Raw genomic sequence first — 15,245 nt, 5'->3', positions numbered from 1 at the left:
GCCAGGAGGCCTGCTGTGCGCCCGTGAGCTGCAGGCCCATCGTGTGTGTGGCCCCCTCCTGCCAGTCCTCCGGGTGCCTTCCCGTGAGCTGCCGTCCTTCCGTGTGTGTGGCCCCCTGCTGCCAGTCCTCGGGGTGCTGCCAGCCCCCCTGCCCCACCCTCCTCTGCAGACCCGTCTCCTGTAGCACCCCCGCCTGCTGCTGACCACACGCCACAGACCAGCGGCTCCCAGGGCAGGCGGCCACCCCTGCACCCTGCCAGCACTGGGGACGGTGGAAAGCACGGCAGTGGCCCCTCTGCACTGGGGGAGAGGGCGGGAGGACGCTGCTGATGCCCCTGCCCTGCCTGTCCCCCGGGCAGTCCTGCTCCCAGGGGCCTTCTCTAAGCCCACGTGAGCTAATAAACCTGCCTCCCGTCTGCTCCCTGTCTCCGTATATTTCCAAAGTTCTTTCCTCAAAGGTGCAGAGCAAGGGAAGGGCAGTGGCCACTCCCCAAAGAGCCTTCGTCCCATTGGCTGAGCTGATGAGGAGGGTCCCTGGTGGGGGAGAGACCTGAATCTGTGTCCCACCCCCTTCCTGGGGCTCACTGAGGGTGGGGGACGGTGGAAAACACCCTGTCCCCTGAGGGGTGGGTGGGAAACAGGCCTAAAGGACCCTCCAACAGAGGGCAAGCCACCTCCTCTGCCCACGAAACCAAAGCAGGGCAGGGCGGCTCTCTGGAGGAGGGGCAGGAAGTCTGAGAAGGCTTCTCACTGGGGATCGGGCTACTGTCATGTGCGGGGCAACCCTGCCGTCCCCAGTTGTGTTTTGTAAAATCATTCATTCAAAGTTGCCCTGGGCCAGCCCAGACCCAAGGCAGTGGGCATCGGGCAACCCAGCAGTTAGGCAAGTGGGGTGGCACCTCCTCAGAGAGACAGATCGTCCTGGCCAGATGCTGGCACAAAATCTGTAAAAACAAGCTCCAGATAAAACCTGCAGCAAAGCCAGGACCACCCCAAAAGTTGCCTTTCGGTCCTTCCCAGGATCTCACTGGGACTGTGACCTGTCACCCCCACAGTCCGGGTCGGATACCTACGAATGAACATGACATACTAGGGAGTTTGCAACGCGCTGCGATACAACCGCCAGCAAGAACTTTGATGTGGTGCTCACGCGAGACCCTTTGGGAAATTCCCAATAAAAGCTGGGACACAGGACGGGGGCTGTCGCTCTCCTTCTGAGACCAGCCACACCCTCCCTGAGGGTGCTGGCTTCCTCTCTCCTCTAATGAACCTTGGCTCTTCTTTCCGCACGTCTCACGTCTTGCCTGAAATCTTGTGAGAACACAACGGCCCAGGGACACGCGCACCCCAGTAACAATGCTGGGGTCTGATACCCACAAATCATAAGACACAAGTCAGCAAGGGGAAGACCCTCCGAGGTCTAAGACAGAGCAACCAGCAGACGCGGATCATAAACAGCCAGACGGCGGCCACCCACAGGCACCGGACACTGCGACTAGAGCACTAAGGGGTCATCTCGTATGAACCGACGAAGGTCCAGCAGCGAGGGGGATTAGAGTCAAATGGACACAGCACACGGAGAATCCCTTCAACGGCCCTCACACTCGATGCAGCCAAGTGCGGCTTCGTTGGATTGAAGACTAAAACACAGAGAAGACGGAGGAGGGGGAAACAAGGACAAGATGTCAAGACCTCAGGACAACGGTGAGCCACACTGCCCTGTGTACCATGGCCCCAGAAAGAGGACAGACTTGGGCAGAAGCAGCATGTGAGGAGCTGACAGCTGGGAACATTCTAGAAACAATGGAACACAAAACCCCACGTCCCAAAGCCCAGAGAGCCCCGGTGATGCCCTCCCAGAGGAGGAGCAGACGCTCTCCAGCCCCAACTGCTAAATCCAAAGAGGAGACAGAGGCAGTCACAGCGGCTTCTGAGAACTGCAACGATCCAAGGGCATCTTTAACTGCTGACCTGTGGAGCTGAGGGTGGGGAGACGCAGAGGGCAGGCAGCCTGGCCAGGGGCGAGGGAGGGGTCGGGCAGGGCCGGACCAGGGAGGGGGGGGTCTTCGAGGACACAGGGGGCCCAATCAGCAGGCACCGCGCGCCCATGCCCTACGCCGCCTTCCAACAGAGAGACTAACGGGGACACGGGGAGCACCCTCAGTAAGAATGAGGGGTGCGTGGACAGGGAGGAGAGAAGGCGGGGAGGAAAGTCCAGGGACCAAAACTCCCAGGCCAACCCCACGACTCCTGCTCCAGGCCCTTCTAGGAGACGGCTATGGCTGCGAGTCGGAAGGAGCTTGCTGCCGTTTGTGGTCTCTGCGTCCCGTTGTAGGTTTCTGCTGAGAAGAGACAATGAACCTAACACCCTGGGCAGGAAGCAAACCGTGTTTCCAAAGTGAAAGTGGAATGAGGACCTTTCATGGAAACCCCGAGAGCCCGCTCACAGGAGTCGGTGCAGGGTGTCCGAGAGCCCCTCCAGGCCAAGGGCCGGACAGCGGAGGAAAAGACGGCTCCAGAGAGCGCTTTAAAGGGAAGATGGAGCACTCGCCTGGCACGCGTGAGGCCCTGGGTTCCATCCTCAGCACCACAGAAAAATAAAGACATCGTGTCACCTACAACTAAGAAGCCGATATTAAAAAAGAGAAAGTGGATGTACAAGGACGACAAGATAGCCCGCCCCCCAGAGCAAAAACAGTGATGTGTGGCGGGATTATCATGGTTTAAACCACAATGGTCACCCTCCGACAGCAGGAGGCAAGAGGAGGTGACCTCGTCAGGCCCCCAAGCTCAGTGCTGTTGAGGTGTGTCGTAGACTCGAGGCCAAAGGAGCCTGCGAAGGCCTCTGGCCAACCAGCCCCACAGAGACGGAACGGGGTGCTGGAGAGACAGAGCCCCAAAGAGGCACGGAGGGAAAGAGAGAAAGGAGGCGGGTGGAGTGTGTTCACCCCTAAAGTACCCAGGTGGCCTGTTCATGTAAACCCACCAACAAGCACCTCCAAAGCAAAAGGTCTGACACCGAAATCAAGAGACAGATTCTCATATGGGATAAAAACCAGAGTCCAACAGTATGCTGTCTACCTCCCAGAAACCCAGCTCAAATGGACTCAGACAGACGGAGAGGACTCAGGTGGAAAGTGCGCCCACAGAACACGGAGGAGGTATTGCAGGGCTAGAGGGGAGAATGCAAGACCGTACAGGGGTCCACTCAAGAACTGCACCCTGAACACGTCAGCACCTCACAGCCAGCTCCACACCAACAGTTCCAACTGATGGACAGAGAGGAGAAACAGAAATCACGTTGACCACTGGACTTCAGCTGCAGCAGGACAGACAGACAGACAGCTCAGGACAGCCGGGAAGGCCTGAGCTCTACCCAGGCAAACAGCCCCGTCCGAGCACACCCCACAGTGAGAGATGGCGGGCACCTGCCCCAGAAAGCCGTGACCCGCACCTGGGCTAAAGCTCCCTCCCTGACAGTGCTCCCTATCTCCCTGGGGACCGTGGAGCCATTGACCCTGACAGCAGAAGGACTCCACGCTCCTGCCGACACACTCGCGTCCCAGTGACCCAGGGTCCGGGCCACTGCCTCTCAGCTGTGCCAAGGCCCGACAGAGCAACTGCAGAGCAGGAAAGTCCCCTTGGAGGCTTCAGATTCCGAGGTCTCATCCCGAGGAAGGCCAGGTCCATACCCGGGCTCAAGGCGATGTGAGCATCGTGGTGGCAGAGTGTGGCAGAGGGAAGGAGCTCACCTGGTGACCAGGAAGCAGAAATACAAATGGAGACCCCTAAGCCACACCTGCCTCCAGCCGCCACTCAGTAGCCCCTACCGGGGGACGAATTCCCGGGCTGGGTTAAGGCGCTCCTAACCCAGTCCTTTGCCCTCCGAACTTCTCGCATTATCTCACACCTGAGCTTCTGGGGGACCCCACATCCAAACCATGATATTCCCCGAGTCCTGTCATCTGCATTTTATGTGACGCTACAAGCCACAGCAGCGCAGGCAGGTGTGCAGTCCAAGTGAGAGAGACGCCCGCAGAAGTGTTCAGGACTTTATTAAGACGTGGCATGCACATGGAGAAGCCCACAGTGCCAGCTAGGCAGCTTGAGGGGACAGGGTGACAGAGTGTCGTCCAGCTCAAGGCCACGGGCTCCCGGCCAGCCCACCCACGCTGCAGGAGCCCCCGGGGTCTAGCTGGGAAGCGGGCTCGCCAGCCTCGGTCTCGGTCGAGTCTGTCCTCTGACGTTGGGGGCAGGCCTCCCGTNAGGACCCCTCCCCGGTGCCCAGTGTGAGAGCACTGGCCGGGCTAGTCCTCGTCCAGCCGGCCACCACCAGACCAAGCGCTGGGGGAGGTCTTCTGGTGAGAAACATCAGTGCTCCTGGTCCAGCCACGCCCCTGGAGGGACGGTGAGCATTCCCTCTGAGCAGCCGCTGTGGTCACCTGGCAACCTAGCCCACTGCACCACAGCCCTGGGCTGTGGACGCTGGGGTGCAGGACAGTGGGAAGCAGGCGTGTGCCAGGGTGGTGCATGACACTGCGTGTCACGCGTGCTCACACAGAGTGGTTCTGTGCGCGGGCAATGCAGCCGCGTGTGCCCTCAGGCTGACCGTCGCCTCTGACTCAGGTTCATCCAAAGCCCCCATGTAGACAACCCGACAGGACCCAGGCCACCGGGCAATGACGAAACTCCAACCTCACCACAGGCCTCTAGGGCATAAATGAAAAGGTGGAGCCCGGGGCGGCCAGCGTGGAGCCCAGGAAGTCAGGTCCCAGGCTGACCCCTGGAGCACCAGAACTTGGAACCAGCTCCTGAGGAAGCTGCCCGTCTCCCGGGAAATGTAACCTAATGGTCACCTGAGAACCACGGGGCAAGAGGGAGGAAGCTCACCCACAAAGCAGAGGACTCTCTCCAGCACCCTGCGGAGAAGAGCTTACTCCAGAGACCCACGTCCTCAAAGGCCCTCGACTCAAAAGCTCACACTCCAGGCCAACAGAGAAGCGTGAGTCCACTGTAGTTCTTCTTTTAATTTATTTTCAGTTTTAGGTAGACATGACATCTTTATCTTATTTTTACGTGGTGCTGAGGATCGAACCCAGCGCCCCACGCATGCCAGGCGAGCACGCCACCACTTGAGCCACCTCCCCAGCCCCCAGCTGTAGTTTTGGGGGACAGAATAACGAGTAAGAACTGCCGCCTGGTGCCCCGAGACGTTGCTGGTGAGCTGTTGGTGCGTCTGGTTTCTGTGCTGGGACCTGGCGCACTCCTGCTTATGCTGTGACAGTGTTCCTTAATCAACCCAAACCGGATGTGGACAGCGGTGGGGGGACAATCACAGCTGGTCCAGCCCTGAGAACGTGAGGCACAGACACATGGGGCCGACCTGGGGAACCAGGACGTCCCTGAGGGGAGGCACCAGGCCTCAGGCCTCCAGGCCGCGCCCAGCAGCGGGAAGGAACTCTGCTGGGAAGCAGGCCGCAGGCCAGAGGCTCGTCCCCAACCCGCGCCACCTGGACACTGGGCCTCAGGCCGTTTCCCCACCCAGGGCTCCCCATCAACCATGTGAAGAGAGGTCACCAGGATAGATGGCCAGGCCAGCTCAGAGGAAGGACAGAGCTACAGCCGTGAACGGGAGGCTGGTTTATTAGCTCACGTGGGCTTAGAGAAGGCCCCTGGGAGCAGGACTGCCCGGGGGACAGGCAGGGCAGGGGCATCAGCAGCGTCCTCCCGCCCTCTCCCCCAGTGCAGAGGGGCCACTGCCGTGCTTTCCACCGTCCCCAGTGCTGGCAGGGTGCAGGGGTGGCCGCCTGCCCTGGGAGCCGCTGGTCTGTGGCGTGTGGTCAGCAGCAGGCGGGGGTGCTACAGGAGACGGGTCTGCAGAGGAGGGTGGGGCAGGGGGGCTGGCAGCACCCCGAGGACTGGCAGCAGGGGGCCACACACACGGAAGGACGGCAGCTCACGGGAAGGCACCCGGAGGACTGGCAGGAGGGGGCCACACACACGATGGGCCTGCAGCTCACGGGCGCACAGCAGGCCACCTGGCACCTCACGGGCACACACACAGTGGGCCTGCAGCTCACGGGCACGCAGCAGGTCGCCTGGCAGGGGCTGGGCAGGCAGCAGGCCGGCTGGCAGCCTGAGGAGCAGCTGGTGTGGCACATGGTGGCTGAGGCTGGCTGGCGCTGGGGAGGAGGTGGTGAGGTCTGGCGCCTCCTCCCCTGGCAGCCCTTATATGCCGGCCGGGCGTCCGGGCAACACGGAAGCTCGGCCGGGTCTTCCTGGCTTGCTTCCTCTGCCTGGGCCATGCTCACATGGCTGCTGTAGCTGTGGCTGCTCTGCTGGGCCCCGTGACTAATGACCCCTTCCTGGAGCTCTGGGGCTCAGGGAGGTTGTTTCTAAAGAGCAGTTAGAGGTGGCCTTGGGGCCAAGCTGCAGGGAGGTGGGGCTCCCCGGGTGCCGAGTGTGGGGCAGGTGGAGGGTTCAGCCTGTGTAGACCAAGGACCAGGCCTGATAGCCCCACACTGGGGACTGGGGTGGGAGCCGGGAGACGCCTGGTGGGACAGAGTCAGCAAGGCGAGGTCCCTCGGCAGGTCATCAACCCTGAGAAGAGGGAGGAAGAGGTAGGAGAAGTGAGAAGCACCTGGCGATGCCTCACACCGTCCCACACAGGCAGAGGGGAAGGGGGGGACCGACCAGCCATAAACAGGTGTGGAGATGACACAAGATTCCCACAGTGGACAAAGCCAGTTATGGCTCCAGAGTCTCAAGGGACCCCAGCAGGCAGAGAAAGCCCCAGCGAAGCGCGCACTGGAGCGCGGATTCAGAGAAGGTGAAGTCCATGGCCCCTGCAGAGAGGAGGGCGCAGGCCGGCATCATCAACTCAGGGGACGGGAAGGGCCGTGGGACTCTGAAACCCAGCACCCGGGAGCCAGGAGCACGCCTCCAAACAGCAGAAGCAGGTGACCCTCTACACAGAGCTGCAGGGGGACGTGCTCCAGGCCAACGAGAGGTGGACGCAGGAGCCGCAGGAGGGAGGAGGTTGCAAGGCGGTGGCTCAGGTGGCACAGACACGGTTCCCGTCCTCGACAGGTGGCCCACTGAGGGGCCTTCTCACGCTCAGTACGAGTCGGTCTCCGTGGTCACACTGGGTTCCCGTGGTGGTGCTGTGGACAGCAGCAGAAGAGCCTGTGGAAGGGCAGGACCCGTGGCCACTGTGGCTTCTCCTCCGGCCTCCAGGGTCATTCCCTCCCCGTGGACACAGACTGGCTCTGGTGCGCCAGCTTTGAGTCCTGGCTACAGCTTTGGCCTCCCAGAGACAGGGTGGTCTCCAGCCCCGCGGGTTTTCATTACTGTGGGGTCTGGCTGGTCCCAGGTCTTCTTGGACAAAGTCCCCCTTGTCCACTACCAGCTGCCCACAAGGACAGAAGGCTCCCTGGTGCAGCCCAGCAGGAGAACAGCACAGGACACAGCTGTGGCCGGAGCACGTGGAGGAGGAGTCCTGGGGCCGTGAGGCAGGGAGCCCACCACCGTGGCTGCCGTGGCCACAGGGACAGTGCCCAGAGCCATGCCAGCTCTTGGCTCTGCCCCGGCCTCCACTGAAGGGCGAGGATGAGGGCACCATGGGCTGTGAGGGGGTCTGGCACAGCCCCTCCAGGCCCGCTCCTCCTGGGCTCCCCTCCGGGCTGTGGGAGGCCACTGGTCCAGCAGTGACATTTTGAGGCCCATGTGGTCACACACCCAAGACACGGACCCCAGGCCCAATTAGGCTGACGTTTTCACCTTTCCACCATCATCCCTGTCTGTCCCTGCTGATTTGGGACTTTGGGACTGTCACTCTGTGAGCCCCTAAAGCCCACTTTAATCTGCACCCTGGAGAGATGGTGGATCTGGAGCAGCGTCCACCTGCTGCTCCTGTGCCCGCGGTGGCGTGGATCACACGCAGTGCAGCCTGCTGGACTCCCACCTGCCTGTCTGTGCACACGGGCTGCCCCCCGACGGGTCATGGCCATGAGACTGCTCCATGGGGTGTGGTCACAGCGGGGCTCCTTCCAGCCTGTCCTCACTCCACGAAGCCCGGCTCTGGTGGGGAGCACCACGTGGGTGAGGGGGCTTCAGATCTTAGTGGGGCCCTGGGATGAGGAGCGTGCTGTGCTGTGGGGACACCAGATAAGGCATCTGCAATGGGGGACCTTGGGAACCCACGAGGTGGCATCCCCTGGCCTCCACCTAACTGGCCTCCGAGTTCAGAAAGCACACAGCCAGCTCGTCTCGGGCGCCTGCAGCTGAGAAAGGGCTTCCTGGGCTGAGGGAGCAGAGGGAGGTCAGCAGAGTGGGCAGAGCAGGAAGCCTCACCAGGGACAGGGCATTGGCCTCGTTCAGCCACACCAGCTGCTCCTTGGGCTGCCCCCAGCCTGTCCTGCCTCCCTGTGCTGGGTCCCCTCCTCCTGCTGGCCAGCCCCTGTGTGACTCTGCTGTGCCGCCCTGTGTGTGTGCCCAGCCTCTGCCTGGAGGGGGCATGTTTGTGCCTGGGAAGGAGGCCATGGCTCACCCGGGTCTCCCAGGGAGCTGCTTGGGAACCAAGGAGTCCTCAGGAGGGTGGCAGCCAGCGCGTCCCTCTGCAGACTCCCACTGGCCAGTCCTACTGTTGTGATGCCCTGTGTGACGAGGGTGTGATGTGCAGGAGGGATCCCTAGGGCACCTTGCTCATGTGAATTCTTACTGACCAGAACAGCTCACCTGTGTGTACCTGGGCAGCCTCCAGGTGGGGGATGTGTGACAGCTTCTGCCAGGTGTGCCCCAGTGGGGAGACCTCCCATCACATCCTGGCTGTCCCCCAGACAACCCAGGGCCCTTGACTCTGGCCCCCAGGCAGCAAAGTGTGGCTCTGTCATTGCCTCCTGTTTGGAGGAAGCCTTTGAAGGTGGAGACTGTCCCTGTTCTGTGATGAGGGTGGTGGGGACATGCATCTCCCTCACTGGGTCTGGGGGTCCCGGCACTGAGAACTGTGACCTCTGAACACACTGCCTTGTGTGGTTGAGTGCAAGGAAGCCTGCCCTCCTCTCCAACCCTCACCTCCTCTTCCAAGTGGGCTGGTGTGGCCCTGAGGACATGCAAGCATGGTCAGCTGCTGGTCAGCACAGGGCTGCTGGACACGTGCCATTGTTGAGGGGCTGCACCCACCCATAGCTGTCACTGGTGTCCCATCAGGTGCCCCTGGGATGGGAGGCCACAGCGGTGGCACTCTGTCCATCAGCTGGACTGTGTCTCCAACTCCCTGCAAGTTTCGTGTCACTGGAGTCTGTTGTGACCTGTGCAGCAGCAACAGAGGGTCTCAGGGAGGGTGACAGGAAGTGAGGAAAGACGCTGATGAAGAAAAACATGAGACGTTTTTAAGTGAAGCTGGGGACAGGAGGGACACTGCACTCTGACAGAGGAACAGGGACCCAGAACTAGCTTCACAAGTTTATTATATGGGGTCACATTATCAGGAGGTAAAACTACAGATGATCTGCTAATGGTTCAGAGCCTGTGAGTTATCCAGAGACATGTTTGTGCACTAAGAAGTTGTGGTTTGGGGACGTCTGTGGCCGTCCTGCTGTACCCAGAAACCCATTGAACTGGAACATCTGATAACTGTTGGCTTCAGAGCCAAGGGTGGAGGCTTTTCACACATCCTGCCTTTGGCAAGGAGGGTTTCCCAGGTGTGGCTTTGCGAACACCACAGATCAGCTGATGATTGCAGCTCATCCACTCCCCACATCACCCCACTTTTAATTATTATTGTAACGATGTATGTCTACTTGGAGGTGTTGGAACTGGAATTGGACAAGCTGGCAGTTCACTGTGAGAAAAAAAGCATGGAATTGAGAGCAAGGAAATAAGTCTTAAGAGATACCATACAGTATTTTTAAACATTTTCCAAGGACTAAAACCATTTAGGCATCCCAGAGCTTTTCTGCAAAACTGGAAGGAAATAACATGGGTCTGGATTTCCTGCTTGGCTTGGATGGGATGGTGCAGTTGCAGAAATCTCAACTCACATTGTTATAATTCCAAATTCCTAATAGATGCCTCTTCCCCCAATCCCATTGGCAGCTATTGTGTGGAACAGGTGTTACACAAACAAACAGAGAGTGACATGGCATAGTAAGTGTTGCCTGACCTTAAAACTTTGCATCTGATCACCTAGGCCCACTACAATGCCTCTAAGGCATTCAGCTTAGCTTCAAGTTTATTATTAATAGCCCCCTGATCTCAGAGGGCTCTTGAAGTATTTTGAGCCACAGCATTGGTGATGGGGAGTGCTATTGCCCATTTCCTTTTCTTTTGATAACCAGCTACTTGTCCTTTGCCCTGTCTCATTCCCCCCTCTAATTAAGGGAATCTTTGCTGCTCGTAGGGGAAATGGGCGATGACCGCTCTGGCTGCTTTAGACTGAGAGGGAGCAATGTGGCCAAGCAGTTTGGGTTTCCCTTTAGGAATGTTTTGGGTTAGTTGAGGGGTCTGTGGTTTGGAAAGAATAGGTTGTAAAGTGATCTGGGTGTGGGTGCTTCTATGAGAGAAAAGAAACAAAAATACATGAGTACTGGAACAAGATTAATACAAAATAAATGTTGCAGCATCTGGAATATGTCAGTGAATATCAGGAAGACGATGGAAACCACTAATCTTTCACCAGGAGCTAAGAAGTTGGTCCCATAATAGGGCCAGTGAGGACATGGCCTCTATTTGGGAATGTAAATCTTTTACATTGCCAGTAGGGGCAGTCCTAAGACTCCCTCTTTTGTAGCCTCCATCTTACTTACTCTTGCTGTGGCTGACACAAGTGTACATCTTAAGTTACATTAAAAGAACTGTTGTGTTTTCTTTTAAATGCTCAGGCATGGCTCTGTTTTGGTTATAACTGCTTTGCTAGGTGTTTAAGATCAAGTTGCTCAAATTGACATTGTTCCTATCTATTATTAAGACTCAGCTGAGTTTCCTCAGGGGTCACTCTTGGGAACTTGAGAGAAGCCTCTTTGTTCCTTTAATGCCAGCTTCCAGGATGGGTCTGGGTCTCGTTGACCACGTGGATTTTCTTGGAAGTAGCAGGGACATCTCCTTCCCCAATGCTCCTTCTTTTGCAGCATGGGCACTGGTCAGCTTTCTGTCCTCCAGGGTCTCATTGATCCCCCTGTTTGGGAAGTCATGTGGCCCAGAGTCACAAAGCCCTTGGAGAAGTCCCCTTGTTCCTGGGTCTGAGCTGACCTCAGGGGGCAAGAGCCAAGTATTGGCTATTTTCTTTCTTGGACCTTTAACTTCCTTAAATTTAGTCTCCAAATTTTGGTCTTAAACATCCAGCAAGCAGTTTCATCAGTCTCAAAGTAAAAGCACTGGGTTTTAACTTTAATGTCTGTGATTTTAAGTCATTTACCCCTTCTATTTAATTGGGGTCAGCATTAGTACTGGAAGTTAGCCTTACATCCTATCTGTCCTGTAGCTAATGCCTGTTATCTCTAATTAACTCAGGCTCTTCTACTGAAAGTTGTACTTTTGTAAGGCATGATCTGACAATAGTTATAAAGTTTACAAGAAAAATATAAAATGAAATTAACAAGAGTAAAAACATATTGAGTTTTTTTATAATAGGTATGAACCAAGAAACATAATTTTTATGATCCCCAATTTTGACTTTAAATTTTAGTTTGAAGAACACCAGGTTGGTAAGATGTTCTTCTAAACCTTATATTTTAAAGACTTCTATACTTGGAAGATATGAATATATCCAGTGTACAAAGAAGCCAGTAACAGCACCACAATGATACTGATGTTTTTATGTTAATCAAGTTTAGCCTTTAAAGAAAACATTGGAATCTGGAATGTAGTGTAATACTTTAAAATAACAAAATAATAAAATTTGTTATTTAACCAGAGTTGTACAAACCCTAATTCCTTTCAGACTAGTTCCTCTAAATAATAAAACATAACAGACATAAGAAATTATCTTTATAGATAAGAGCAGGTTCATGTTTTAAGAAATTCTTGTTACTTCAACCTATAGAGGATTAAACTTTGGTTTATATCAGTATGTTTATATTTGACCTTAGGAAAAGGCCGTAAGTGACTTTAACTGATTGTGCTTATTACATGTAGCCAAGAGAGTTACACATAAAGGCTTTTGAGATTTCCCTACTACAAACCTTCTTTAAGTTACTAATTCTACAATTTTTACCTTACTACACAAAAGACTTTTTCTTTTTAATCCAGAAAACTTTTTTCTTTTACTTTCCATATTTAAATATATTTTCATACCTAGAACCTTCTTATATCTCTTTCCTAGCCTTTCACTCCTATTCAAATTTATATTCTGAAAAAATCCTTATGAAATGTTGAATTTAGACAAATTACTCCACTTTCATAAGATAAAATACTTTGTTTTAGTAGTACTTTAATTGAAACTCAACTGAAATTTCTTGTATTCTTTGTATATAGAATTACATCTGGGGCTGGGGATGTGGCTCAAGCAGTAGCGCGCTCGCCTGGCATGTGTGCGGCCCGGGTTCGATCCTCAGCACCACATACAAACAAAGATGTTGTGTCTGCGAAAACTAAAAAATAAATATTAAAATTCTCTCTCTCTATCTATCTTTAAAAAAAAATTCTGAGGTTTGCTTGTTAACACAGCTATGGAACTGTGATTGATTGACTACAACATTTAAAATCTGTTCGGGTGACTATGACCAAGACTATGAAGAACCAGACTTTAAAAAAAAATATAATTACATCTGATAGAATTATAACTCTTAGTAACCTTGTTTTTAGTGAAGACACAGAAACAAAGCAATCTCAATTTTTTTCCATTTGCCAATTTATGAAAACACATTTAATGTTTAAATATATTACCTTATGGAATTTAAGAAGTCAAAAGTTTGATTTTATATTTAGCAGTTGATGCTTTAGTACTTTGTAAGTTAATCAGATTTTTTAAACAGACGTTTATGAAGATTGATACCATTCATAGCAAATCTAATTTAATCATTTTTTAACTGTAAAAACCAGGATGTTGGGCTGGGCTGTGGCTCAGTGGTAGAGCACTTGCCTGGCATGTGTGAGGCCCAGGGTACGATCCTCAGCTTCACATAAAAATAAATAAATAAAATAAAGGTATTGCGTCCAACTACAACTAAAAAAATAAATATAAAAAACCCCAACCAGACAAACCAGGATCTCAGACAAGTGTAATCAACAGTACTAGCATCTCGTTCCTGTTGAAGAAAAATCCTAGAAGCTCTGGGTATTACCTTCTAGACGTTTTATAGAAAGCAACACTCTGTTAATTGTCTGACCCCTAGAAAACCTTGTGAGTTAGTAATTTTAAAGACAACTTTACTCTCATCTGATAACCTAACTTGAACTTTTTTTTTAAAGTCACATGAACTAAAGGTATTTGGATCCATTTTTCATTTAAACTTTGATTTATGAGAGCTCCTTTATCTACCTGCAATTTTGACGCCATGCACCTGACCTGTGGGTGCAGCACACATGCAGACTCAGCGCCACCCCCGGGGTCCACATGCACAGACAGGAACGAGGCTCTGTGGCTGTTTGCAGGTGACCTCCCCAGGTGGGAGGCGACACTACAGATGGTTATGAAGCCTCTATGGATCTCACCTGTTAGACTGAAGTAGAGTCCCCCAGACTTTTGCTTGGTGACTGAAACACAGAGGCTGTACACCTGGAAACGTCAGGTGTAGGTCTGACGATCATGGTGGGCGCTGAAATCAGAGGTTTGGCTGGCCATTGCCCTCAATGGCTATCAGATTTATTCCCAACATCACCACGACTATGTCCTTTTTAGGATTTTGTAAAAGGAGATTTTCCAATGTATTTGAGAGCTAACCCTTGAAAACTTGGCCTCTGAACAGAGTGTAAAACCTCTATAGTTAGATTAAATAAGATCGATGAGAAAAATACATTGATTTAGGTGTGCAGACCCAGTGTGAGTTCACACAGCAATGGACCCTGGAGAGCAGCCAGGCACCTCCAATTCAGCCACTTTGCGGGGGACCTCTTAGGGTTTGCTGCCCCTCTTCCTGGGGGTGAGCTCAGCTGGGGAGCACCTTGCAGAACCCTGTCCCGGGGGCCTCTGTTCCTGGTCCCATCCACCCGACTCCACTCTTCCCTGGTTCCCAGGACTCCTCCCATCTGTGTCACAGGGGCCAAATGGGGTCCCCCTGCTGACCTGGCTAGTCTGACTGTTGCCCCCCTGGCTCTCCAGGCTACAGGTCCACTGAGACCACGGCCTCGCCCCAATCCCTCCTACCCCCACCTGTTGCCTTCCTGAGGGTTTGTGCCTCCTCAGCCAGGCCTGGACCTCACGTGGATGAATGGAGTCCAGGTGGCCCCTGGGCCCTCTGGAAGTTTCTGAGCAGGAATTCTTCACACTTCTGTGGGGGGCAGTCTGTAGGCACTCCCTAGGCAGGTGCCTCCCTCCCTGGCTGCTGTCCTGGTCACCTCTGGAGGCCCGGGGCACTGCCCAGCGCTCTCAGGTCCCCAGCCTGCCGACATCCTGCTTCTCGCAGCTCATCTGTGACCCTGTTAGTGGCCGCCGGGGCAGAGGAAGGAAGTGGGCACGGTACTTCTGCTTCCAGATCTTTGTCTCTAAAGTGCTGTGAATCTGAGTTTGAGAGCTGCGCAGCTCGTAGAGGACAGTGGACCCACAGCCCAGACGTGGAGCAGGCACCGGGCTCAGGAGAGACAGAAATGCACAGAGGCCATGTTTCCTAGAGAAAGGCTTTATTGATTCAGGCTTTGACCTTGGTCACCGTGGACGCAAGAGAGCAATGCTGACAAGAGGCTCCGGGGTGCCATCTACGGGTAGAGGGACTTGAGGGTGCTCTCTCCCCAGGGAGGGAGGGAGTAACTCCTTCAGGCAGCAGCCGCATGACCACCAAGCAGGAGAGGGGAGTTTGTGGTGGCTCCCAGTATCAGAGATTCCTGAGAGAAGAATCCTGCTTAGGAGAACAAGGGGGACTTGCAGAAGCAGGATGTTGAGCTGGTCAGCAGCAGGACCTCTGGCCCAAGGAGACACCACGGCAGGCCGGGCGGGAGCAGGTGGGGCGGCAGAGCAGGGACACGCAGGAGGCCGGGCGGCAGCAGCTGGGCTGGCAGGAGGAGGCACAGCAGGAGGAGACGGGCACGCAGCAGGCGGGCCTGCACACGGGGCGGCAGAGCAGGGACACGCAGGAGGAGGGTCTGTAGCAGCA

At 54.7% G+C, this 15,245-nt stretch overlaps 2 protein-coding genes across 2 annotated transcripts in view; one reads left to right on the top strand and one right to left on the bottom strand.

The window, feature by feature from the left end:
* The window catches only part of Tspear (thrombospondin type laminin G domain and EAR repeats), a 160,824-nt gene that overhangs the window by 22,742 nt on the left and 122,837 nt on the right, over window positions 1–15,245 (top strand). The gene's annotated exons all lie outside the window — the stretch shown is intronic.
* LOC107136542 (keratin-associated protein 12-3-like) lies at window positions 4,350–6,215 on the bottom strand. The gene has a single exon (XM_015478850.2). It carries the CDS (start codon window positions 6,159–6,161, stop codon window positions 5,841–5,843), a length of 321 nt encoding a protein of 106 aa, XP_015334336.1. The 5' UTR covers window positions 6,162–6,215; the 3' UTR covers window positions 4,350–5,840.

The sequence above is a fragment of the Marmota marmota genome, unplaced genomic scaffold (assembly GCF_001458135.2).
Source record: "Marmota marmota marmota unplaced genomic scaffold, marMar, whole genome shotgun sequence".
Lineage (NCBI taxonomy): Eukaryota > Metazoa > Chordata > Mammalia > Rodentia > Sciuridae > Marmota > Marmota marmota.
This window is presented reverse-complemented; position numbering and strand designations above follow the sequence as displayed.

What these genes read in the sequence shown, in the direction of transcription:
- LOC107136542 (XM_015478850.2), bottom strand. Translation starts at nt 6,161, where the DNA reads ATGTGCCACACCAGCTGCTCCTCAGGCTGCCAGCCGGCCTGCTGCCTG.